Source organism: Mustela erminea, chromosome 2 (assembly GCF_009829155.1).
Source record: "Mustela erminea isolate mMusErm1 chromosome 2, mMusErm1.Pri, whole genome shotgun sequence".
NCBI lineage: Eukaryota > Metazoa > Chordata > Mammalia > Carnivora > Mustelidae > Mustela > Mustela erminea.
Genome location: NC_045615.1, coordinates 114,946,504 through 114,973,445, shown reverse-complemented (window position 1 = coordinate 114,973,445; position 26,942 = coordinate 114,946,504). Strand labels below are relative to the sequence as shown.

At 41.9% G+C, this 26,942-nt stretch overlaps 1 protein-coding gene across 2 annotated transcripts in view; it reads left to right on the top strand.

Moving 5' to 3' along the window:
• ADGRA3 (adhesion G protein-coupled receptor A3) overlaps positions 1 to 17,072 on the top strand; it is a 124,967-nt gene extending 107,895 nt beyond the window's left edge. For both annotated transcript variants that reach the window (XM_032333985.1, XM_032333984.1), the window contains 5 exons: positions 1,642 to 1,766; positions 2,890 to 3,013; positions 12,597 to 12,742; positions 15,245 to 15,340; positions 15,482 to 17,072. In XM_032333985.1, the coding sequence (XP_032189876.1) occupies positions 1,642 to 1,766; positions 2,890 to 3,013; positions 12,597 to 12,742; positions 15,245 to 15,340; positions 15,482 to 16,724 (1,734 nt within the window). In that variant the 3' untranslated portion in view covers positions 16,725 to 17,072. The remainder of the gene's footprint in view (positions 1 to 1,641; positions 1,767 to 2,889; positions 3,014 to 12,596; positions 12,743 to 15,244; positions 15,341 to 15,481) is intronic.
• Positions 17,073 to 26,942: the final 9,870 nt, after the last annotated feature.

Here is a 26,942-nt window from a genome sequence, read left to right as displayed (position 1 = left end):
GAGGGCTGGGACTATGTTCTGTGTTTCGCGGAGTATCCGACGCTTGGCGTTGTGCCTGGCCGTGGTAGGTACCCAATTAACATTTGTCAAATAAAGAGATGAATTGCAGGCTTGAGATTCATCACGACACCCGGGAGCTCTCAGATTAGAATTCAATTTCCCATGTTGTATCTCCAGTTTCCTATTAACCATGAATTTGGTCAGGCTCTGTGGGCCTCTCTTCCTCATACGTTACAGTGAGGGGCTTGTTAAGGTATTCTGATAACGATCTTGCTCGATCTATAATTTGTATATTGTCCACTTCCCGATTCTTTTTTTTTTTTTTTTAAATTTATTTACTTGACAGACAGAGATCACAAGTAGGCAGAGGGGCAGGTAGAGATGGGAGGAAGCAGGCTCCCTGTGGGGTGCAGAGCCCAACGTGGGGCTTGATCCCAGAACCTTGCGATCATGACCTGAGCCGAAGTCAGAGGCTTAACCCACTGAGCCACCCAGGTGCCCCCACTTCCCGATTCTTTAGGAAAATATGCCCCCTGTTCCATCTAGCTTTTCTAGATGTCTTGGGCATCTCTGGTTGAAAGATGCATTTACTGTGAGTGGCTTCCTCCATCCCGTTGTCCATTTGCACCTTCCACAGTCCATTCAGAAGGGTCATTTCAGGACAGGATCTGGTGACTCTGCAACCCCTGTTTTCTGGCACGGCGACTGTGGCCAGGGCAGAGGCACCCGCCCAGCCTGCTGTGGTCCTTCACAAGGAGGAAGCCTTGGGGTGTGGAGTGTTTCCATCTGAGTCGGGCACTGTCTGCTTTGTGTTCGGGAAAAGAGACTTGGCAGCTACATTCCCTTGGACCGAATCGTCATGGCGCTTAACTCTCTGTGCCTCACTTGTTTGACCTCTACGATGGGGCTGCTAATACAGCTACAGCCCACAGAGGTCCTCGGTGTAAAGTGCGGCATGGTGCCTGCGTCATGGTCAGCGTGATAGCAGTGACTTGCTGTTATTTCCAGTGTAGATTTTTGAGCTCTTTGCTCCCAAACCCTGTTGCCTTTACCATCTTCAGACATCACTGTGATCTGATTGTGGGTCTCTTTCCCCTGTGACGGGCGGCCCTTCGAGGGCTGGAACCGCGTCTTACCATCCCGTCTCCAGTGCTTTACACCGTGGTCAGTCTGCTTGTATTTGTTGAACTCAGAGTTGAATTTGACCTCAGATGGTCAGCAAGGCCCGTTGAGGCTTGTCTGTCTCGGCGGTACCGCTGGGCCTTATCACAAGGCTGCTGCTGTGTTTCCATGACCCTCAGAGCCAAGCCAGCATTCAGTTTATCTGCGGCTCAGATGCAGAGCAGGTGTTTGTGAGTGAGTGTGTGTGTGTGTACACATATGCATGTGTATATGTATATACACATGCATATAGACACACACACACACACACACACACACACACCATATGTACATACTCTGTAAGTAGCTTACACACTAGAAGTTAGGAAGGCAGAGTAAGGTGTGAAGAAGATAACATGAAACACTGGTTCTTGAGTAAAACAGAGATGTGAGGGTCAACCTGTGTTTGTCCCTGGAGGTAACATCTGTGTGTCATGTCCAGAAACGTGCAGCTGGAATGGGCTTTCTCTTCTCCCTCAGGACTTGACAGGATCCGAACTCTACACCCAGGCAGCCAGTCTGCTACACCCCGTGGTTTATACTACCGCCGTCATTCTCCTCTTAAGCCTTCTGGCAGTCACCGTCAGCTACATATACCATCACAGGTAAGAAAGGCCACTTGGCAAATGGGGGACTTCAAGTCTCAGGGGAGTTTATTTCACATGGAGTTAGGGTAAAAGGGACTTTAGCACTCTGCTGTCCCTCCAAAGGAAGAGTGGTTATTTCAGGACACATTCAGGGCGCCTTCAGTTCATGGAGTTCAAGACATAAGTAACGAGTCCATGAAATGGTAAATTCATCTTTTATAGCATTCAATCTGTTTGTATCTGGGAAAGAATATGGGAGGTATGTGTTGGGGGCTGGGAGGTGGGGCAGGGGGGCAACAGCCGGTGGGTGAGGTGAACTGGAGACCTGTTACCTGTGGAGGTGTCTTCCAGAAGCTTACGGTGGTGGGACTTCTATTTTTGACTCTGTGCATGTTGTGATATTCTTTATGTTATAGATGGCACTCGTAAGGAAGTTTGTGGCATTTAAGCATGGATATGGTTTCCGTTAATTGGAGGCAAAGCTACAGAAACTTTTATTTTATGATAGGAAATAACAAACTAGAAGGATTTGCTAAGCAGAAATTCACTTTGCAAGAGGTTTTGCTAGAATGTATTTTCCTATTTAAGTTGGACTTATATGGCATTTCTTGACATTTAGTTAAGAAACAAAAGGAGATTTTGATATTAAAAGAAAGAAAGACTTCAACATTTTGTTATGAAAGGCCAGAAGGAAATGTACTGGGCATTTAGACCGTGTTATCCTAGTAGGTCAGGAAAAGCAGAGATTGGCACCTTGCAGAAATCTCTTGGAAGCAAACAAGTAATCCAGCTGTCATAAGACGTGGTGACTAGAGAAGCCCAGATATTTCTTATTATGGAGAATTTGTTTAGCCTTTAGTAGGTGCAGTAGTTCCATAAATGACTTGTCTTTTTCAGTGCATGAAGTGAAATGTTAAGAAACTGTATTGAGTTAAATGAGGTCTCAAATCCTGTGTGTGTGTGTGTGTGTGTGTGTGTGTGTGTGTGTGTCTAATAGTTCATGCATTTTAAGTAAAATGTTTAAGCATAAAACATCTACATTTGGCCTTTTATGCAGTTGGATTGCTAACTTGTGGTTGAATATCATAGCGTCCTGCTTCATATGAACTAGCCTGAATATTAATGTTTTTCCTTTTAACAGCTTGATTAGAATCAGTCTCAAGGGCTGGCATATGCTTGTGAACTTGTGCTTTCATATTTTCCTGACCTGTGTGGTCTTCGTGGGAGGAATAACCCAAACCAGAAATGCCAGTGTCTGCCAAGCGGTAAGTCAGGGTGAAAACCTGAAATGGGAAAAAATAATGGTATTAGAAAGTAACTTCATGTTTTTTTAACTATAAAAGGAAGCATGTTTTTTAAAGTTAAACGATGTATGTTCTTTAAAGTTAAACCAAGTATGTTCTTTAAAGTTAAACCAAGTGTCTGTCACTCACACGTTTTTTGAACTATTATTTCATAGCCGAACATGTGACTTAGGAGCTTGTCTCTTTATCCTTGGGAATTCACTGCTACTTGTTACATCTTTTATAATGCTGAACATTTACTTTTAAAAAGTTGTAAAACCCTGACTTAGGCTAAGAGAAAAGTGGCATTTTTTTGACAGTAGGGTTTTATTTATTTATTTATATATTTATTTAAAGATTTTATTTATTTATTTGAGAGCGTATGAGCAAGAGGGTGAGCAGCAGAGGAAGAGGGAGAAGCAGGCTCGTCGCTGAGCAGGGAGCTTGACTCGGGGCTTGATCCCAGGACCCTGAGATCATGACCTGAGCTGAAGGCAGATGCTTACCTGACAGACAGAGTCACCCAGGTGCCCCAATAGTAGGATTTTTAAAGTTGTTTCACCTATTTATGGAAACAATAGGAATTTGAAAAGATTTAACTGTAAGATATAAAAATCAGAAACTTCCCAGGGCACCTGGGTGGCTCAGTCGTTACGTGTCTGCATTGGGCTTGGGTTATGGTCCCGGGATCCTGGCATTGAGCCCCGCGTCAGGCTCCCTTGCTCCATGGGAGCCTCCTTCATCCGCTCCCTCTGCCTGCCTCTCCCTCTGCTTGTGCTCTCTCTCACTGTCAAATAAATGAATAAAATATTTAAAAATAAATAAATGCATACATACATACATACCCGAAATTTTCCATGTATGGTAAATATGAAAAATTAAAAATAGTCAACTTTTAATTTCAAATAAATTATTATATATGTAGCCTCAGTGAACAGTATTCTTCTGGAACATGTGTAAAAAAATCAACTACTCAACATATGAATACACATAAAAAATTGTGCATATTTCCTATATTTGTGTACTGTTTTCCATATGCATGATTGAAGTGGTGCCGTGTAGTCATTGAGTTCAGACTGCCTGGATTTGGGTCTTAGGTCTCCTTTGCTGTTTCTATGGGCAATTCATTTAACTTCTGTTTTAATTGCCAATAAAACGTAACAAAAGATTTACCTCTTCACAAACTTTTAAGTGTACGGTTTAATATTAAATAGAAGTGCAGTGTTGCACAGCACATTTCTAGAACTTTTTCATCTCGCATGACTAAAACACTGTGTTACCCCACCGTGTTACCTTCTGAGGCTTGATTACTTAGATACCTCGTCTAAGTGGAATTATGCAGTGTTTATCATTCTGTGACTGGCTTATTTCCCTTGGCATAACGTCCTCAGGGTTCATCTGTGTTGTAGCATGGGACACGAGTTCCTTCCTTTTTAATGGCTGAGTAATATTCCATTGTATGGTTACACCAGCTCTTCTTTATCCATTTATCTGTTGATGGACATTTAGGTTGCTTCTGTCTCTTAGCTGCTGTGAACAATGCTGCAGTGAACAATGGGGTGCAGATACCTGTTTGAGATCCTGTGATTTCAGTGTTTAACTTTTCTGTGTTTTAGCTTTCTCACCCATAAATTGGGACTAACATTTACGTTGTTGTCAGATGATGTGATATATGTATGTGTGTGTGTGTGTGTGTGTTTATATATACGTGTGTGTGTGTGTATATATATATACACACACACACACACACGTATATAAATCCTACAGGTAATTTACAGAGAAATGATTTGAAGTAATGGGAAGGTTTAGCCAAGAGTGAATATAAGTTTAACATACAGAAGTTGGATGCAGAAATGCAGCTATGAGAAAACATAATTAATGTCAAGATGCCATTTATATAGTAACGAATATCAAGTGCTAAGAAAAGATAAAAGATGTTCATGATTTACAGGCCAAATTGTAATAGCTATTTAAGAAGATGTAAATAAATGAAAGGTATACTAGGCCCAAGGACAGGAAGTGTTAATATCAGAAAGATGGCAGTTCCTCTGAAATTAATATATACGTAAGAAGGGGGTTTTTCACAAAATACAATAAGATGATTTTTAAAATTATGTTAAAAGCAAAGGATCCAAGATAAAGATAGCCAGGACCCTTCTGCAAAGGAAGAGGGGAGCAAGGTGACTGTCTTTCTGATCATCAGAACTTGGGAGGCTCTCGTCATTAACACTGTAGCATTTGGTGTAGGGACAGAGACATGGACCAGCAAGTAGAATGGAGACTCCGAAGCAGCCCCATGTGGGACTTTGGTGTGAGACCAAGGTTTGCATGCTCTTCAGTGTGGGGAAGAGACATGTCTGTGCGGTGTAGAGGAGCTGGGGAAAATCCACGTGGGAAAACATTACAGTGGATCTGTAGTCGTGCCTCGTAAAAATGTCAACTCTGCATGGATTAAAGAACTAGCATGGCCAAGCCAAAATGTTAAAATTCATATTAAAAAATACCACAGTCCTTGGGGTAGGGATTTCTTAAATACAACACTAAAAGGCATTGACTGGAAGAGAGATAATTTAACCAAATTAAAAATAAGAGCCTTTGTTAATTAAGATTCCTTAATGAAGGTGGAAAGACAAGCTAACAAATTGGAAGATGCTTTTCTTAATACATACCCCTGAAAGGGCACTGGAATAAAAAATACACAAAGAACTGTAATCAGTGAGAATGCCACAAACAGCCCAGTAGGAGAGGTGGTGAGAGTGGACAGGCTTTTCAGAGGAGAGGATAGGCAGAGTCCGTACGTACGGGAGAAGGTGCTCAGCATGACGGGTGGTCATGGAGATACAAATTAAGACAATGAGGTAGCATTTATGCCTTTTCTGTCAGCAAAAAATTGAGCTTGACAATGCCAAGTCGTGAAGAACATGTGGGTCCGCATGTTTTCTGCATCGTGGGTGGGAATGTTAAGCGGATGATTCTGGGAGGCTTTACGGTCTGAGGTTAAACACACACAGACCCTGGGACCCGGCAGCCCTGCTCCTGACTCTGAGAGTCCACTCGCCCATATGTAACAGACGTGTGTCTAGGAGTATACGCGTGTCCATGAATATTCATAGCAGCACTGTGCCCAAGAGAGAGAACCTGGAGGCAACCCAAGTGCCCATCAGTGACAGAGTGAGTGAATAAACTGTGATATTATGCAACAGTCAAACTAATGAATTACAGCATCGTCTAACAATATGAGTAAGTCTTAGGAATATATGTGAAAAAATTAAGTCCCATAAATTACATCCACCCTGCTTTTTTTTAATAAAGCGAGAAGTAACTACAATGAAACAGCTCACTTTTAATGAAAATATGTAGATCCACTAAAACTGTAGAAGGAAAGCAAAGGGATGATAAACATAAGATAGAGAGTAATGATTCCCTTGGGGGAAGTGGATTATGTTGTTTGATACAGGTTTTGGTCAAGGTCTTGCCTTTTGTCTTGCTGATAAATTCTTAGACACTTAGGAATAATAACTAATTAAATAAAAGCAGGACGTGCCTGGTCCGGTCCCTAGAATGTGTCCTGAACCTAAGGTCCTGAACCTCAACCTTAGGTTCAGGACACCGAGCTTAAAATGAAGTGTGCAGAAGACTCACAGAAAGGATTACAGCACAAAGAGTACCTGGTATACAGTAAGTGATCAATGGGGAGTGGCTATTACTGCTACCATCACTACTGAAAAAATGCCCTCTCTGCTGTGCAGAGTATTTCTGTTGTAGGCCATTAGTATATCCCACTTAATTGGGGCATATGAGAGGTCAGGTAGTGGGTTTCAAGTCAACTGAATCCATGCATAGAAGATAATCTGTTTTCTCAGTTACTACCCCCCACCCCCAATTCCTTTTCATCCTGTTTGTAGGTCTTGGTTTACTGTTACTGTTTGAAAGATACGGTCTCTCTCCTCCCTCCCCTCATTATCCTGTGGTGTTCATTCAGTCTTCACGATGCCCGCAGCCCGTTGCTGTTGACTGGTGTTTACCTGTTTTCTGTCTCTGGACCCGACGCTCTGCAAGGAATCCCATTAATCTGATTCACCTGTGTGTATCCTAGGATCAGCATGGGACCTGACCCAGAGTGGGTGATACTAGATGTTTAGCAAATATTTATTGGGCAAATGGACAAAAATGGCCTCGGTTTACAAATAGTAGAAACTCATTCGACTCTGGAGCCATTTTGAGCAGAGGCTGTGGGGAGAGAGTGCAGCACACGGTGGTGGTCATGGGAGTCTCGGTTTTGTCTAGAAGTTTTCATTGTTTTCACGAAGCAGACACATTGATTTCACTAAGGAAATGAACAGGAAGAGGCCATTGTGAAGAGGACTGCCTTTCATTGTCCTGAGTGATATTTTATACCTTTTCTAGAAAGCTTTAAAAGGAGGTGAATTTGTAGGGAGTGTTCAGAATCTCTATGTTGAATATCTGTGGCTTAAAGATGTATTTAATTTTTTTTTAAGGGAAAGGCAAGGCAAGGCTTTAGATGTTTTTACATGTCATTTTCTTCTGTTTTCCCACTGTTCTCCCTTTTATGAGAAACATAACACTCTTGCTGTTTCTGACTCAGAATGACTGGCTTCTCTTTGCTGTTACGATAGTTCAGGTAGGTGCCAGCCAAGAGGGGAGTCGGTGGAAGGCAAGCAGGACTGGCCTGGGGTTCCAGACACTAGTAGGTAGGTTCTAATTCTGTGTCTGCCGGGATGACTAGTGTTGATGTAGGAAAGACTTTAGGGTCCGAAGCTGACAGCCAAGGAAGAATTCTTGAGACGTCTTTGGTGCAAGAAGGTGGTTTTATTAAAGCTCAGGGACAGGCTCCGTGGCAGGACAGGCGGCACCGGGGTCATGAGGAGTGGTCCATTATATACTTTCAAGTTGGGAGGGGGTTAGGGACAGCAGAAGTCTCTAAGGACTGTTGGAAGCAAGATTTCTAGGACCTTGAGGGGACTAGCTATTGTTGGATTATTATTATTGTTACCGTCTGGTAAAGTCTTAGTCATGAGATCATTTTTTTTTTTAAAGATTTTATTTATTTGCGAGAGAGAGAGTACATACATGTATTACCAGGGACTGAGGAGAGCAGCAGAGAGAGAGGGAGAAGCAGACTCCCCGCTGAGCAGGGAGGCTAATGTGGGGCTCCATCCCAGGACCCTGAGATCATAACCTGAGCTGAAGGCAGATGCTTGACCGACTGACCCATCCTGGCGCCTCCTTTGCTCATGAAATCCTTTAGATGTATATTGGTGAGTCACATACTTGGGAGATGCCAACATGTATATATATTAGGTGGTAGAGATAAAGGAAGTTTCCAAAGAAATTTTTCTACGTTAAAGTAGGGTTACAGGATCCCGGGGGTTGGGCCAAGCTTGCCTTTTGTCCTTAGCAAAGTGCTAACATCGAGGCAGCTGAGACCCTAGAACAGTGTCTCTCTGCCTGTTGAGGGACTGGTCAGGGGGCTGTAGGTAGTAAGGAAGTATAATAATTTTTCTTCTGCTTTGTTTTCCACAGCAGTATGATTAGTCACTCAACCTGGTAGTGGCTTAATATTTCCTCTATAAAATAAGGGGTTGGTAACTTACATGATCATTAAGGTTCTTCTAGCTGAGCCCCATGTGCACCTATTAGAATCCTCACATGTGCATACCTTACATGCTTTTTTATGTGTGTACACATAATCGGTATAGTTTTATGTTTCTTATTTCCCTCCCAGAGCTCGTAAACTTTATGGAGGGTGAGAACAGCTTCTACGGTACTTTCCTCCCCACGGTGATGGGCTGAACTTGTTGCGGGTGCCGTGAGGCACTTTCCTTCCCACTCTGAGTCTTAAGTCTGATCTTGGGGACCACGGGTACGTTTTTGCAGGTCTGGACTCTCTTTTGCAGCAGGAGCTAAAGGAATGCTGAGCAGCCGAGGGACAGAGTAGCCAGGGCTGTTGACTCCAGGTTGGAAGGGTCCTGGGTTCTGGGTCATGATGTGCAGCCAAATGATTGTGTGATAATTAATTTTCTGGTCCTTGGTTTCCTTACCGATGTAGTGAAAAGATTTGGCCGGATCTTACTTAAGTCACCGTGTTGCTCCACCACTCCATGATTTAATTTATTAAATCCAGAGCCGGCTAACCTTCTCTGCTGTCCTTTTGTGTCTCTTCTCCAGAGTTCTGCCATGGCACGTGAAATGCCTTGGGGACACTTAATCAGTGAGTTTTAAGACATTTTACTTGCCTACTACTTGCCGATGTGTTATCTTAACTTTCATATTAATCCCAGGAGGTACTTGTTACTCCTCTGTTTTACCAATACAGACATTGAGTCTCACGGAATTAAAACAATTTGTCTTAAATCACTAGGGCTGTTGGGTGGCAGATTCAGATGCCAATGTCGCTGACTCAGGTGTCCTCCGCCCCTCCCCTGGGGTCATTGTGCTTCACTGTTTAGTGAGGACCAGCACTGCCTAATAGGGGCATGGCTTTTGGAAACCAGCACACATGGGTTTGAGCTGCAGCCCTGCCACTGACCAGGTGATCTCCAAGGGATGATTGCATGCCTTGCTCAAGGTTAATGCCCTTCACTGAACAGTGACATCAGGAGGATAAAACTGAAGCACATACAAATTGTCTTCATACATGTTGGGGCACAGAGTGGGCATTCAATAGTGGAAGCTGTTACTATTTTGCATATATTCATACATGATTGTATGAATATAAAGATCATTTTTTTTGCACACTCACTATGCATGCTGTACTATCTTAGGGTTATTGATGGTTAAAAATATGATCGTTATAATGTCCCGTCACTAATTTGTGAGAGCTTATGGTTCAGTAACATGAAGTGCAACTCTCTAGGACAATTATTTTATTTTGCAGTTTTGGAAGTTGATGTCCTGAGGTCAGGTGACTTTTTTTAAGTAATCATCTGTTGCGTGTAATTAATCATTTAAATTCCCTATGAATTGGATTCCTTATTCCCAAACTACACACTTTCCACATGTATTTCTGATTTATGTGAAAGAAATTTGACAGTGAGGTTACATTTCAAGTGTCTGATGGAGAAAACAGTAGGAAATATCCCATTCCAAAAGAAGTACCATCTCTGCCAGTTCTCTGCTTTCCCTTTATTCTGGTTCTTGTTGAATATTTGACGATTTGTTTACATGGTGATTACTAGGTGACATCAGACCCCTAAAATTCTACTGTTGGTAATGATTTTGTTTGACTGAAGGCTTTTTATTATCTTTCAAGTGTGAACACTCTGGAAATTTTGAAATGCCTTAGAAAACACTTCAGAATCTAAAGGTTAAGTTTTCCCTCTTAGATCCAAAATCAAAAAATGCTCTATCTTGCACCGCCTGTGTTGAAAATGTTTTCACTCCTATTTTTTTTTTTTTAAGATTTTATTTATTTATTTGACAGAGAGAAAGATCACAGGTAGGCAGAGAGGCAGGCAGAGATGTGGGGGAAGCAGGCTCCCTGCTGAGCAGAGAGCCCGATGCAGGGCTCGATCCCAGGACCCTGAGATCATGACCTGTTCCGAAAGCAGAGGCTTAACCCACTGAGCCACCGAGGTGCCCTTTCACTCCTTTTTTTTTTTTTTTAAGATTTTTATTTATTTATTTGAGAGAGAATGAGTGAGAGAGAGCATGAGAGAGGAGAAGGTCAGAGGGAGAAGCAGACTCCCCAAGGAGCTGGGAGCCTGATGCTGGACTCGATCCCGGAAGTCCGGGATCTTGACCTGAGCCGAAAGCAGTCGCTCAACCAACTGAGCCACCCAGGCACCCTCACTCCTATTTTTTAAACTAACTTACTTCGCCGCTCGGTCTCGTTCTTCTGACCTCCGGTTCTGAGGAGCCTACCGTTTTGAGTCAATGTCAGGGATTTGTCTTGAACGTTTCCATGTCTGTGTACCAGATTCATTTATAATATTTTTACTTCTAGTAATGGGTATGACTCCAGATAGCCTCAGGTTTATTTTATGCTTTTTGTTCCACTTTTCTCTGTAAATATTGCTTTTAACCATACAGACAGTAAAACTAATAGAAACCAAGGAGCCACTTTTTTCCTAAAGCAGAAAATAACTATGAGTTTTCTAGTTTGGCCAAGCTGGATGCCCCCTGCCAGCCACTTCCCGGGTCAGAGCAAGAGTCACACTGGACAATGACTGTCCTCATTTTTGCCCTGCAAAATAAGACTTGGGATTTCATTTGCCTGAAAATGAACTCTGGGCTGCAATCTAAATGCTTTTATCACTGCCCTAGGTTTGATAATGTCAATCAGTCTGATTTTCTTGAGACCTGAGAGCCATCCTCTTAGAATGAAAAAAATTTGTCTTGAAGATTTTCATTAGAAGGATTTTACCTGTGGTAATTATAAAAAAAGAAATGATCGAGCAGATAGTAAGTAATTAGTCAGATAAGAAAGCTGAATAGTGTCCTTGATGCTCCAATGACAGATATACTTTTCCTAAAATGGATTTAAACCTTTCTTAGGTCCATATATAGCTTTGTCTAGAATTTTATCTCCAAATAGAGTTGCTTCACACACAGGTCACCTGTAAACATGTCCTCCATCACCCCCTTGGGAAAGAAAATTAGTGTGAGCACTACATTGATTGCAGATTTCCAGTATTTATTAGGTTAACCTGTTAACGTCTCAAATACAGTGCCCATACAGTCCCTACAGAAATGCTGGATTGAGATGGTCATTGATGATATTCCCACTCTTCTAATGAGGAAAATTAATTTAGAGAGGTTACATTATTTACTTAAAACCACACTCCGACTAAGTAATAATAAAAATATAGATATCATTTTTCTTGATTGCTTCTCATCTGCCAGTCAATGTGCTAAATGCTTTATGTAGATGATCTTAGCCCCACAGTACTTTCGTCTCCCTCTCTTTGGATGAATGAGGAGATCATTGCTTGAGGTGTTACACACCTTTGCTGAGGTATCACAGCAGATAAAGGGAAGGTCTTGGTTTTAGCACCAGATAGAAGTTTTGATTCTAGACCTCATTGTCTTACCAACAGTATATTATGTTGCTGACCTACCTTTACCGTATATGAAAGTTCTGAATTAGAACAACTCAGGTCTGTCACACGAGGCTTGGTGTGCTGTGACTTCTGGCTACTCTTGCCCTCTACCTTCCTCCTTAAAACGGGCCTCAGAAACCGAATTCTGATTGAGAACATGGCATCTGAGAGAAACACACTTTTGATTTAATGTTGTCTAAGAGTCCATTCCATGAGGTATGAAGGATTATCTTGGGTGTACATTTTATGTGGTCTGTGGGCCTCCTAGATTCAAATGTTGGTTTGTTCTGTGAGAGGACCTCATCCTCTGTTCTATGTCTGTTTGGATACTTTGTTTCATTAGGGGGCAGAGGAATCCGTCTTTAGGATATACCTTCATACGGTTTTTGAGTTCTGTTTTCGAAAGTTACATACCAGGTATTTTTGGTAAACCTTGGAGGCAGCTGTTACTGGGGAATTTTTTTTTTTCCTTTAGTTTATATATTCTTCAATCTTCTTTCTAGGTTGGAATAATTCTTCATTATTCCACCCTTGCTACAGTACTATGGGTGGGAGTGACAGCTCGAAATATCTATAAACAAGTCACTAAAAAGGCGAAAAGATGCCAGGATCCCGATGAACTGCCACCTCCACCAAGACCAATGCTCAGGTATCTAAGATCTTTGTTTATTATATTAAATGTCCACTGAACCGTTGAGGTGAAGCTATTTTAAATAAAACAAAACAATGCTGAGTAAATTTTGGAAAGTCCAGAAGGGACTTTGGAAGCTGGGCTTCCTGGGTTTGAGTACTGGCTGCGTAGCCTTGCAGCTGGGAGCCCTTCGTGAAGTTCTCCACCCTTTCCCAGCCTCTCTCCCTCATCTGCAGTGTGGGAATAAATAAGTGCCTTAAGGTGGGACTGGCCGTCTAACAGGCTCTGAGAAAATATTCGCTGTTTTTATTTCCTTAGAGGTCATGTTGGAGATTTTAATCTCCATAAGTGTGTTTCAATTTAATTATTCTCTACAAAAGACAACACAGTTTTGGAGTTACACCCTTCTCCCTAACTGTAATAAAAAATAATGGATTACCGGGCTGGATGAGTAAAAATTGACCAGTGCCGACCTTGTGGATCCACTGCTGGCTGTGTGGCTGGCACTGGGCCAGGCACCCAAGCCTCCCTGCCTCTGAGGAGTTTACAGTCTGCCTGAGGAGACCGTGAAGAAGCCCCTCAGGGCGGTGTGGGAACTGTAGCAGGGATAGGTTCTCATGAAAGTGCAAACAAAGGCGCCCTTAATTTGGGGCGATGGTGGGTATTGGGAAGTATTGGCCATTAGGGATGACCTTCCTGAGTGATTAGGGCAAAGGGGAGAAGCGATGCTGCAGACACAGGATTACGTGGAGACCTGAAGGAACTTGGAGAAATATACTTTGGCTGGAACCAGGGTGAAAGCTCCGTGTCAGGCCTGTGGGAACCGTTTGAAAGAAAATGTGGGGCTCCGTGGAAGACTTTTATCTCAGGGAGTGGCTGGATGAGGTATCTTTCTAGAAGGACAGCCTTGCATTAGGACGCCATATAAACTGGAGAGCCTGAGGATAAGGAATTCTGCTGAGGTCGTTTGAGTGGTCCGCGTGAGGACTGAAACCACAACAGTTCCCCTCATAGAGAATGGAGGGGGTGTGTGTTTGGGACACTTGAAGCAGCCTCTCTGGGATGGATGACCAGTTAGATTTAAAATTGTGGGAGGGAGAGAAATTCAAAGATGGTTTCAGATTACTCTCGTTCACCAAGGGCACCTTAGCACATGGCACTTCTACCGTCTGAGAATATAGAAAATGTAGAATGGGAGGCAGGGAGGGTACGTGCAGAGGAGGTAGGCTCACTAGTTCTTTCTGTGAGTAGATTACATTTTTGGAAACAGGGTGCTCCACAGGGAAGACGTGTTAGGCGTTTTGGAAACAGCACAGGATATGTTCTCACATGTAGTCACTGAAGCAATGATGATGAACCAGATGCCACAGGGATAACTTAGCATGGTCCTGGGGCCATAATGACATTTAGTAGATGGGCCATAGCCAATAAAGGGAAGAACTGAAAGAGAACACCTGAGAACATACAAAATTCAGGGGGTGAGTAGTGCGTGGACAACGGGCGGCAGCAGGCACGCTCGGCCACAGAGTCATATTATACGACTCTATTCGACACCTCTGTCCCTGGCCTTAAAAGAACTGAGAGATGGTGTCTGAAGAAGAGGTTTGGGGATCCCACCCTCCTTCCTGTTAGGTGCCGAGGGGGGAAAAAAAAAAAAAAAAACGAAAACCAAAAACACAAAAAACACCAAGCACAGGTGTTAAATCCCCAATGCTGTCTTCAGCCAGCCAACTCAGGACTTGGGCTGTGTCTCTAGAAGTGGCAGATGCAGAGTTAGGATTATGACCCAGCCTGGGAGGAACTGGCCAGGGCACAGAGTCCCTACTAACTCTTTTCAGAGAGCTCAAAGAAGCTCTGGCTGAGAAAGGATGTTTCTCTTGTAGGACCTGCCACCACTCTGTCTCCCTCTGTTATTATGGCACCGTCATTTTTTTCTGCTGTCCCCAGTGTGTCCACGGGAGAGGGTCATGAAGGGCCTGCGCACGTGTACGTGTGTAGCTGCTGGGACCGGGCACCTGCTTTACCTGAGTGACGAGGGACAAGCATACACAGCGGTAGGGTGTCCCAGAACACGCAGGCTTAGCCAGACATTAAGGAACAATTAATGTCATGTGTTTAGTCTGAACCAAGGCACAGCAGGACATTCAAGTCTACTTGGTAATGGGCTGACCTTCTGGTTGGAAGGCAGTTCCGTCGGCAAGAAAAGAACGAAAACCTTACCTGCAGTAGCCTGTCCTGTCCACAGGGTGGCAGAAGCTGACCAGCTTTCCTTAAGTTGGAAACTTGGTAGCCTGTTCTTAAAAAAAAAAAAAAAGAGCTATCCAAACAAAAATTTTTTAAAAATTTCAGAAACTTATTGTTAACCTAACAGCCCCCAAAAGTTAATCTCCAGCTTGTTAATGGGGATAGGAATAATAATGAGTCATGAAGGAAGGGCTTTTGCAGGACAGGGATACTGGGATGTGTACACCCTGATAACTTGGAGTGATGAGCTGATATTTGCATTATTCCTCCTTCCAGGTTTTACCTGATCGGAGGTGGCATACCCATCATAGTCTGTGGCATAACGGCTGCGGCAAACATCAAGAATTACGGCAGTCGGCCAAATGCACCCTAGTGAGTGTTTTGTGTTCTCTGTGTACCTGGACCCGATTGCTCCCCTTTTTAATGATTTTCCCAGGCCCTGACTTGATTGCAGTTTCTGGAACAGCTCGTTGGTGCGTCGCCTCTGACCCGGTTTCTCGTCTTCTCTTCTAGCTGCTGGATGGCCTGGGAGCCCTCCTTGGGAGCCTTCTATGGGCCTGCCAGCTTCATCACCTTCGTAAACTGTATGTACTTTCTCAGCATATTCATTCAGTTGAAGAGACACCCCGAGCGCAAGTACGAGCTGAAAGAGCCCACGGAGGAGCAGCAGCGGCTGGCGGCTGACGAGAACGGCGCAGGGCGTCGCCAGGACTCGCTGTCTCTGTCTCTCGTCTCCACGTCAGCACTGGAAAATGAGCACACGTTTCATTCTCAACTGCTGGGGGCCAGTCTCACCTTGCTCTTCTATGTCGCCTTGTGGATGTTCGGGGCCTTGGCCGTTTCCCTGTATTACCCTCTGGACTTGGTGTTTAGCTTCTTTTTTGGGGCCTCATGTTTAAGCCTCAGTGCCTTCATTGTGGTTCACCACTGCGTGAACAGGGAGGATGTTAGACTTGCGTGGGTCATGACCTGCTGCCCCGGCCGGAGCTCGTACTCCGTGCAGGTCAACGTGCAGCCCCCCAGCTCCGGTGGCACCAACGGAGAGGCCCCGAAGTGCACCAACAGCAGCGCCGAGTCCTCGTGCACCAACAAGAGCACGTCGAGCTTCAAGAATTCCTCCCAGGGCTGCAAACTGACGAACCTGCAGGCGGCCGCGGCTCAGTGCCACGCCAACGCTCTGCCCTTGAACTCCGCGCCTCAGCTCGACAACAGTTTGACAGAACATTCGATGGACAATGACATCAAGATGCACGTGGCGCCTTTGGAGGTTCAGTTTCGCACAAATGTGCACCCGGGCCGCCATCATAAAAACAGGAGTAAAGGACACCGAGCGAGCCGACTCACAGTCCTCCGAGAGTACGCCTATGACGTCCCAACAAGCGTGGAGGGCAGTGTGCAGAACGGCTTCCCTAAGAGCCGGTCGGGCAGTAACGAAGGACACTCGAGGAGCAGAAGGGCGTACTTAGCCCACAGGGAGAGACAGTACAACCCCCCGCAGCAGGAGAGCAGCGACGGCTGTAGCACACTCCCCCAGAGCAGCAGAAATTTCGAAAAGCCCATTTCAAACAGTAGTAAGAAAGATGCCTTAAGGAAGCCAATTGTAGTTGAACTTGAAAGCCAGCAGAAGTCTTACGGACTCAACTTGGCTGTCCAGAATGGACCAGTCAAAAGCAACGGGCAGGACGGCCCCTTGCTGGGTACAGAGAGCACTGGCAACGTTAGGACCGGGCTGTGGAAACACGAAACTGCTGTGTAGCAGTGGGGAGCTGGGGGGGGTAGTGGTTCTGAGGCAGAAACCCAACAAACTGTGAGCTTCACATTCCTTTAAGCTACGAACGTGTGCAAACGGTTTACAGCCACCTTAGGGATTCGAAACAGTTTTGAATAAACTTCTACATTTGGGATTTTACATATTTTATATCCCCCGATTGTTGCTTTTTTTTTTATGAATTAAAAAAGAAAAGAAAAAGCCCTCCGAGCACTGTTTTAGTTGTAAAGCACCAGCAGGACTTGGAGAATCTGAAATGTAGTTTTTTGGAACCTGTTCTATCTACTTAACATTTCAGGCTTGTATTTAATACAATAAATAGGTGTTTGTCCTTGTGTCAGTCTTACATTTTTGTGTTTTATAAGGGAGGCATGTAGTTCTAACTATATTTACACATGGGGATGTCTTAATGAGAACTATGTGTAAAACAGTTCTCAGACTTTCACATAATTAACTCCAGCGATTATGACCTATAAATCAAAGCTTTTTTGGGTGGATGTATTTTATAAATACAGTTTTAAATGCTACAGGGTTTTTTTAAAGATCTCATGGAATGGTTTTTTTTTTTTTTTTGGAAATCAAAATGCCTAAAAAGCTCTTTCTAAATTGCCTTACTTTGCTGTATCACTTCAGTCCTATTAATATTGTTTTGTCACTTTTGTGGCTTTTCAGTGATTTATATTTTGGTTTAATTTTGTTATACATTCTGCACATCTGTTATTCTTGAATGTAAGGGAGGAGCAACCATAAAAGTAAGAATCATACTCACTTATTCTGAGTTCTTCAGTACTGGCCATTATGTTGGCTTTTACCCTGCTCTTAAATAGAGCTCCTCAGGTTCATGCTGAAGTACTCATCTTTCAGTTGCTTTCAGAGGGCAAAAACTGCCCTGATCCAAATGTTGTCATTGGTGTTCATTCACTACAGTCATTAAACATCCCTGGTCCCTAGTCTCACTGGAGTCCATCTCTGAAATTTTGTTTTGCCTTTTTTTTTTTTTAAGTTATTTAATATGTTGCATTTTAAAAACAATTTTAATGTCAGTATAGTTAATGTGCACTGTTACAGTACTTGACATTAGTATATATTACTCAACACATGTCATAATAAATGTGCTCTTAATCCCCTTCACCTGTTTCACCCATCCCCCACCTCCCGTTTGGTGACCATCAGTTTGTTCTCTGTAGTTAAGAGTCTGTTTCTTGGTTTCTCTCTCATTTTTAATTTGTTTGCTTGTGTTGTTTCTTAAACTCCGCATATGAGTGAACTCACGTGGTGTTTGTCTTTTTCTGACTGACTGACTTTGCTTAGCATTATACTCTCCAGATCCATCCATGTCATTGCAAATGGCGAGATTCCGTTGTTTTTTAAGGCTGAGTAATATTCCTGTATGTGTGTGTGTGTGTGTGTGCACGCACTTGTACATACCACCTCTTCTTTATCCATTGATCTATTGATGGAAACTTGGACTGCTTCCATAATTTGGCTTTTAAATAATGCTACAAAAAACAGAGGGGTGTATATATATATCTTTTAATTAGTGTTTTCATATTTTTTCATATTCTTTGGATAAATACCCTGTAGTGGAATTACTGGTTCACATGGTAATTCTATTTTTAGTTTTTTGAGGGTCTCTATACTGTTTTCCACAGTGGCTGTACCAGTTTGCATTCCTACCAACAGTGCACAAGTGTTCCTTGTTCTCATATCCTTGCCAATACTAGTTATTTGTTGTGTTTTTGATTTTAGCCATTCTCACAGGTGTGAGGTGACCTCGTTATGGCTTTGATTTGCATTTCCCTGATGAGTGATGTTGAGCATTGTTTCATGTGTCTGTTGGCCATCTGCATAAATTCTTTGAAGAAATGTCTTCATGTTTTCTGCCCATTTTAAAATTATTTTTATTAACATATAATGTATTATTAGCCCCAGGGGTACAGGTCCGTGAATCATCAGGCTTACACACTTCACAGCACTCACCATAGCACATATCCTCCCCAATGTCCATAACCCCACCACCCTCTCCCGACCCTCCTCCCCCCAGCAACCCTCAGTTTGTTTGGTGAGATTAGGAGTTTCTTATGGTTTGTCTCCCTCCCAATCCTGTCTTGTTTCATTTTTGCTTTCCCTACCCCCCCAACCACCCTGCCCTGCCTCTTAAATTCCTCATATCAGAGAGGTCATATGATAATTGTATTTCTCTTCTGCCCATTTTTTAAATTGTATTCTTTGTGTTTGGGGGTTGAGTTGTTTCAGTTCTTTATATGCTTTGGATATGACCCTTTATTGGATTTATCATTTGCAAATACTTTCTTCCATTCAGTAGGTTGTCTTAGTTTTATTGATTCTTTTGCTGTGTAGAAACTTCTTATTTTGATGTAGTTCCAGTAGTTTATTTTTGCTTTTGTGTCCCTTGCCTCAGGAGAAATATCTAGAAAAATATTGTTATGGCTGATGTTGGAGAAATTACTATCTCTGCTCCTTCTAGGATTTTTGTGGTTTCAGGACTAACATTGAGGTCCTTAATCCATTTTGCATTTATTTTTGTGTATGGTGTAAGACAGTGGTCCAGTTTTATTCCTTTTGCATGTAGCCGTCCAATTTTCTGAACACCATTTGTCGAAGAGACGGTCATTTTCCCATTGCATATTCTTGTCTCCTTTGTTGAAGATTAATCAACCATATAATTGTGCATTTTTTCTAGACTCACTGTTCTGTTTCATTGATCTTGGGTCTGTTTTTATGCCTGTGACCTACTGTTTTGATTACTACAGCTTTGTAGTGTATTTTGAAATTTGGGATTGTGATACCTCCAGTTATGATCTTCCTTTCCAAGATTGCTTTTGTCTGCCTACTTGTGATCTCTGTCAAGTAAATAAAATCTTAAAAAAAAAAAAAAAAGATTTCTTTTGCTCTTGGGATCTTTTGTGGTTCCAAACAAATCCTAGGAGTCTTTGTTCTAGTTCTGTGAAAAAAAAATGCTGTTCATATTTTGATAGGGATTGCATTAAATCTATGGATTGCTTTGGGTAGTATGGACATTTTAACAGTATTTGTACTTCCAATCCATGAACGTGGAATATCTTTCCTTTTGTTTGTGTCATCTTCAGTTTCTTTTGTCAGTGTTTTACAGTTTTCAGTCTATAGATCTTTTGCCTCCTTGGTTAAGTATATGCTTAAGAATTTTATTACTATTATTTTATTACTATTATTACCTTGGTACAATTATAAATGGTCTTTTTAAAGATATTATTTATTTATTAGAGAGAGAGTACATACAAGCAGGGGGAGTGGCAGAGGGAGAGGGAGAAGCAAGCTCCCTGCTGAGCAGGGAGCCAGACATGGGCTGCATCCCAGGAGTCCAGGATCATGACCTGAACAGAAGGCAAATGCTTTACCCACTGAGCCACCCAGCTGCCCCTGGGATTGTTTTCTTAATCTCTCTGCTACTTCATTTTTATTGTATAGAAATGCAATGGGTTTCTGTGTATTGATTTTGTGTCCTGTGACCTTGCTGAATTCATTTATCAGTTCTAGTTATCTTGTGGAGTCTTTAGAATTTTCTTTATCTAGTATCATGTTATCTGCAAATAGTGAAAGTTTTACTTCTTCCTCACCAATTTGGATGCCCATTATTTCTTTCCGTTGTCTGGTCTTTTCAGTACTGTGTTGAATAACAGTAGTGAGAGTGGACATCCTTGTCTTCTTGTTCCTGACCTTAAGGGAAAAGTTCTCAGTTTTTCCTCATTGAAATTGATGTTAGCTATGGGTTTTTCACATAAGGACTTTGTTATTTTGAGATATGTTCCCTGTAAACCTTTGTTTTGAGTTTTTTTTTTTTTTTTTTTTTTAAATCACAAATGGGTATTATACTATCTGTTGTAATGATCATATGATTTTTATCCTTTTTCTTGTTGATGTGACTTATCATGTTGATCAGCTTCTGAATATCAAACCATGCTTGCGTCTGAGGAATAAATCCCGCTTGATCATGGTGACTGATTTTTTTTTTTTTTTTTTATTTCCAGCATAACAGTATTCATTATTTTTGCACCACACCCCGTGCTCCATGCAATCCGTGCCCTCTATAATACCCACCACCTGGTACCCCAACCTCCCACCCCCCGTCCCTTCAAAACCCTCAGATTGTTTTTCAGAGTCCATAGTCTCTCATGGTTCACCTCCCCTTCCAATTTCCCCCAACTCCCTTCTCCACTCTAAGTCCCCATGTCCTCCATGCTATTTGTTATGCTCCACAAATAAGTGAAACCATATGATAATTGACTCTCTCTGCTTGACTTATTTCACTCAGCATAATCTCTTCCAGTCCCGTCCATGTTGCTACAAAAGTTGGGTATTCATCCTTTCTGATGGAGGCATAATACTCTATCCCCAGGGGTACAGGTCTGTGAATCACCAGGTTTACACACTTCACAGCACTCACCAAAGCACATACCCTCCCCAATGTCCATAATCCCACCCCCTTCTCCCAGACCCCCTCCCCCCAGCAACCCTCAGTTTGTTTTGTGAGATTAAAAGTCACTTATGGTTTGTCTCCCTCCCAATCCCATCTTGTTTCATTTATTCTTCTCCTACCCACTTAAGCCCCCATGTTGCATCACCACTTCCTCATATCAGGGAGATCATATGATAGTTGTCTTTCTCTGCTTGACTTATTTCGCTAAGCATGATACGCTCTAGTTCCATCCATGTTGTCGCAAATGGCAAGATTTCATTTCTTTTGATGGCTGCATAGTATTCCATTGTGTATATATACAACATCTTCTTGATCCATTCATCTGTTGATGGACATCTAGGTTCTTTCCATAGTTTGGCTATTGTGGACATTGCTGCTATAAACATTCGGGTGCATGTGCCCCTTTGGATCACTACGTTTGTATCCTTAGGGTAAATACCCAATAGTGCAATTGCTGGGTCATAGGGCAGTTCTATTTTCAACATTTTGAGGAACCTCCATGCTGTTTTCCAGAGTGGCTGCACCAGCTTGCATTCCCACCAACAGTGGAGGAGGGTTCCCCTTTCTCCGCATCCTCGCCAGCATCTGTCATTTCCTGACTTGTTGATTTTAGCCATTCTGACTGGTGTGAGGTGATATCTCATTGTGGTTTTGATTTGTATTTCCCTGATGCCGAGTGATATGGAGCACTTTTTCATGTGTCTGTTGGCCATCTGGATGTCTTCTTTGCAGAAATGTCTGTTCATGTCCTCTGCCCATTTCTTGATTGGATTATTTGTTCTTTGGGTGTTGAGTTTGCTAAGTTCTTTATAGATTCTGGACACTAGTCCTTTATCTGATATGTCATTTGCAAATATCTTCTCCCATTCTGTCAGTTGTCTTTTGATTTTGTTAACTGTTTCCTTTGCTGTGCAAAAGCTTTTGATCTTGATGAAATCCCAATAGTTCATTTTTGCCCTTGCTTCCCTTGCCTTTTGCGTTGTTCCTAGGAAGATGTTGCTGCGGTTGAGGTCAAAGAGGTTGCTGCCTGTGTTATCCTCAAGGATTTTGATGGATTCCTTTCGCACATTGAGGTCCTTCATCCATTTTGAGTCTATTTTTGTGTGTGGTGTAAGGAAATGGTCCAATTTCATTTTTCTGCATGTGGCTGTCCAATTTTCCCAGCACCATTTATTGAAGAGGCTGTCTTTTTGCCATTGGACATTCTTTCCTGCTTTGTCGAAGATTAGTTGACCATAGAGTTGAGGGTCTATTTCTGGGCTCTCTATTCTGTTCCATTGATCTATGTGTCTGTTTTTGTGCCAGTACCATGCTGTCTTGATGACGACAGCTTTGTAATAGAGCTTGAAGTCCGGAATTGTGATGCCACCAACGTTGGCTTTCTTTTTCAATATCCCTTTGGCTATTCGAGGTCTTTTCTGGTTCCATATAAATTTTAGGGTTATTTGTTCCATTTCTTTGAAAAAGATGGATGGTACTTTGATAGGAATTGCATTAAATGTGTAGATTGCTTTAGGTAGCATAGACATTTTCACAATATTTATTCTTCCAATCCAGGAGCATGGAACATTTTTCCATTTCTTTGTGTCTTCCTCAATTTCTTTCATGAGTACTTTATAGTTTTCTGAGTATAGATTCTGTGTCTCTTTGGTTAGGTTTATTCCTAGGTATCTTATGGTTTTGGGTGCAATTGTAAATGGGATTGACTCCTTAATTTCTCTTTCTTCTGTCTTGCTGTTGGTGTAGAGAAATGCAACTGATTTCTGTGCATAGATTTTATATCCTGACACTTTACTGAATTCCTGTATAAGTTCTAGCAGTTTTGGAGTGGAGTCTTTTGGGTTTTCCACATATAGTATCATATCATCTGCGAAGAGTGATAATTTGACTTCTTCTTTGCCGATTTGGATGCCTTTAATTTCCTTTTGTTGTCTGATTGCTGAGGCTAGGACCTCTAGTACTATGTTGAATAGCAGTGGTGATAATGGACATCCCTGCCGTGTTCCTGACCTTAGCGGAAAAGCTTTCAGTTTTTCTCCATTGAGAATGATATTTGCGGTGGGTTTTTCATAGATGGCTTTGATGATATTGAGGTATGTGCCCTCTATCCCTACACTTTGAAGAGTTTTGATCAGGAAGGGATGCTGTACTTTGTCAAATGCTTTTTCAGCATCTATTGAGAGTATCATATGGTTCTTGTTCTTTCTTTTATTGATGTGTTGTATCACATTGACTGATTTGCGGATGTTGAACCAACCTTGCAGCCCTGGAATAAATCCCACTTGGTCGTGGTGAATAATCTTTTTAATGTACTGTTGAATCCTATTGGCTAGTATTTTGTTGAGTATTTTCGCATCTGTGTTCATCAAGGATATCGGTCTATAGCTCTCTTTTTTGGTGGGATCCTTGTCTGGTTTTAGGATCAAGGTGATGCTGGCCTCATAAAATGAGTTTGGAAGTTTTCCTTCCATTTCTATTTTTTGGAACAGTTTCAGGAGAATAGGAATTAGTTCTTCTTTAAATGTTTGGTAGAATTCCCCCGGGAAGCCGTCTGGCCCTGGGCTTTTGTTTGTTTGGAGATTTTTAATGACTGTTTCAATCTCCTTACTGGTTATGGGTCTGTTCAGGCTTTCTATTTCTTCCTGGTTCAGTTGTGGTAGTTTATATGTTTCTAGGAATGCATCCATTTCTTCCAGATTGTCAAATTTATTGGCGTAGAGTTGCTCATAGTATGTTCTTATAATAGTTTGTATTTCTTTGGTGTTAGTTGTGATCTCTCCTCTTTCCTTCATGATTTTATTTATTTGGGTCCTTTCTCTTTTCTTTTTGATAAGTCGGGCCAGGGGTTTATCAATTTTATTAATTCTTTCAAAGAACCAGCTCCTAGTTTCGTTGATTTGTTCTATTGTTTTTTTGGTTTCTATTTCATTGATTTCTGCTCTGATCTTTATGATTTCTCTTCTCCTGCTGGGCTTAGGGTTTCTTTCTTGTTCTTTCTCCAGCTCCTTTAGGTGTAGGGTTAGGTTGTGTACCTGAGACCTTTCTTGTTTCTTGAGAAAGGCTTGTACTGCTATATATTTTCCTCTCAGGACTGCCTTTGTTGTGTCCCACAGATTTTGAACCGTTGTATTTTCATTATCATTTGTTTCCATGATTTTTTTCAATTCTTCTTTAATTTCCCGGTTGACCCATTCATTCTTTAGAAGGATGCTGTTTAGTCTCCATGTATTTGGGTTCTTTCCAAACTTCCTTTTGTGGTTGAGTTCTAGCTTTAGAGCATTGTGGTCTGAAAATATGCAGGGAATGATCCCAATCTTTTGATACCGGTTGAGTCCTGATTTAGGACCGAGGATGTGATCTATTCTGGAGAATGTTCCATGTGCACTAGAGAAGAATGTGTATTCTGTTGCTTTGGGATGAAATATTCTGAATATATCTGTGATGTCCATCTGGTCCAGTGTGTCGTTTAAGGCCTTTATTTCCTTGCTGATCTTTTGCTTGGATGATCTGTCCATTTCAGTGAGGGGAGTGTTAAAGTCCCCTACTATTATTGTATTATTGTTGATGTGTTTCTTTGATTTTGTTATTAATTGGTTTATATAGTTGGCTGCTCCCACGTTGGGGGCATAGATATTTAAATTTGTTAAATCTTCTTGTTGGACAGACCCTTTGAGTATGATATAGTGTCCTTCCTCATCTCTTATTATAGTCTCTGGCTTAAAATCTAATTGATCTGATATAAGGATTGCCACTCCTGCTTTCTTCTGATGTCCATTAGCATGGTAAATTCTTTTCCACCCCCTCACTTTAAATCTGGAGGTGTCTTCGGGCTTAAAATGAGTTTCTTGGAGGCAACAAATAGATGGGTTTTGTTTTTTTATCCATTCTGATACCCTGTGTCTTTTGACAGGGGCATTTAGCCCATTAACATTCAGGGTAACTATTGAGAGATATGAATTTAGTGCCATTGTATTGCCTGTAAGTTGACTGTTACTATATATGGTCTCTGTTCCTTTCTGATCTACCACTTGTAGGCTCTCTCTTTGCTTAGAGGACCCCTTTCAATATTTCCTGTAGAGCTGGTTTGGTATTTGCAAATTCTTTCAGTTTTTGTTTGTCCTGGAAGCTTTTAATCTCTCCTTCTATTTTCAATGATAGCCTAGCTGGATATAGTATTCTTGGCTGCATGTTTTTCTCGTTTAGTGCTCTGAAAATATCATGCCAGCTCTTTCTGGCCTGCCAGGTCTCTGTGGATAAGTCAGCTGCCAATCTAATATTTTTACCATTGTATGTTACAGACTTCTTTTCCCGGGCCGCTTTCAGGATTTTCTCTTTGTCACTGAGACTTGTAAATTTTACTATTAGGTGACGGGGTGTGGGCCTATTCCTATTGATTTTGAGGGGCGTTCTCTGAACCTCCTGAATTTTGATGCTCGTTCCCTTTGCCATATTGGGGAAATTCTCCCCAATAATTCTCTCCAGTATACCTTCTGCTCCCCTCTCTCTTTCTTCTTCTTCTGGAATCCCAATTATTCTAATGTTGTTTCGTCTTATGGTGTCACTTATCTCTCGAATTCTCCCCTCGTGGTCCAGTAGCTGTTTGTCCCTCTTTTGCTCAGCTTCTTTATTCTCTGTCATTTGGTCTTCTATATCACTAATTCTTTCTTCTGCCTCATTTATCCTAGCAGTGAGAGCCTCCATTTTTGATTGCACTTCATTAATAGCTTTTTTGATTTCAACTTGGTTAGATTTTAGTTCTTTTATTTCTCCAGAAAGAGCTTTTATATCTCTCGAGAGGGTTTCTCTAATATCTTCCATGCCTTTTTCGAGCCCGGCTAGAACCTTGAGAATTGTCATTCTGAACTCTAGATCTGACATTACCAATGTCTGTATTGATTAGGTCCCTAGCCTTCGGTACTGCCTCTTGTTCTTTTTTTTGTGTTGAATTTTTCCGTCTTGTCATTTTGTCCAGATAAGAGTATATGAAGGGGCAAGTAAAATACTAAAAGGGTGGCAACAACCCCAGGAAAAAATGCTTTAACCAAATTAGAAGAGATCCAAAATCGTGAGGGGGGAGAAAGGGGATAAAAAGAGGTTCAAAAAGGAAGAAAGAAAAAAAAAGAAAAAAGAAAAAAAAAAAAAGAAAAAAGAAAAGAAAAGAATTAAAAAAAAAAAAGGAAAACACCTAAGAAAAATGTAAAAAAGAAAAAATATATATGTTAGATAAACTAGTAAAAAATCGTTAAAAAAGAAAAAGGTAACAGTTAAAAAAAAAAAAAATTTTTACCCGAAGGCGAGAAAAAAAAAAAACAAAAAATGAAAAAGAAAAAAATTAAATTAACTGCAAGACTAAAAAAAAATCACAGGGAAAAAGCCATGAGTTCCGTGCTTGGCTTTCTCCTCCTCTGGAATTCTGCTGCTCTCCTTGGTATTGAAACCGCACTCCTTGGTAGGTGAACTTGGTCTCGGCTGGATTTCTTGTTGATCTTCTGGGGGAGGGGCCTGTTGTAGTGATTCTCAAGTGTCTTTGCCCCAGGCGGAATTACACCGCCCTTACCCGGGGCCGGGGTGAGTAATCCGCTGGGGTTTGCTTTCAGGAGCTTTTGTTCCCTGAGCGCTTTCCGTAGAGTTCCGGAGGACGGGAATACAAATGGCGGCCTCCTGGTCTCCGGCCCGGAGGAGCCGAGAGCCCAGGGCCGCACTCCTCAGTGCGCCCTCAGAAAACAGCG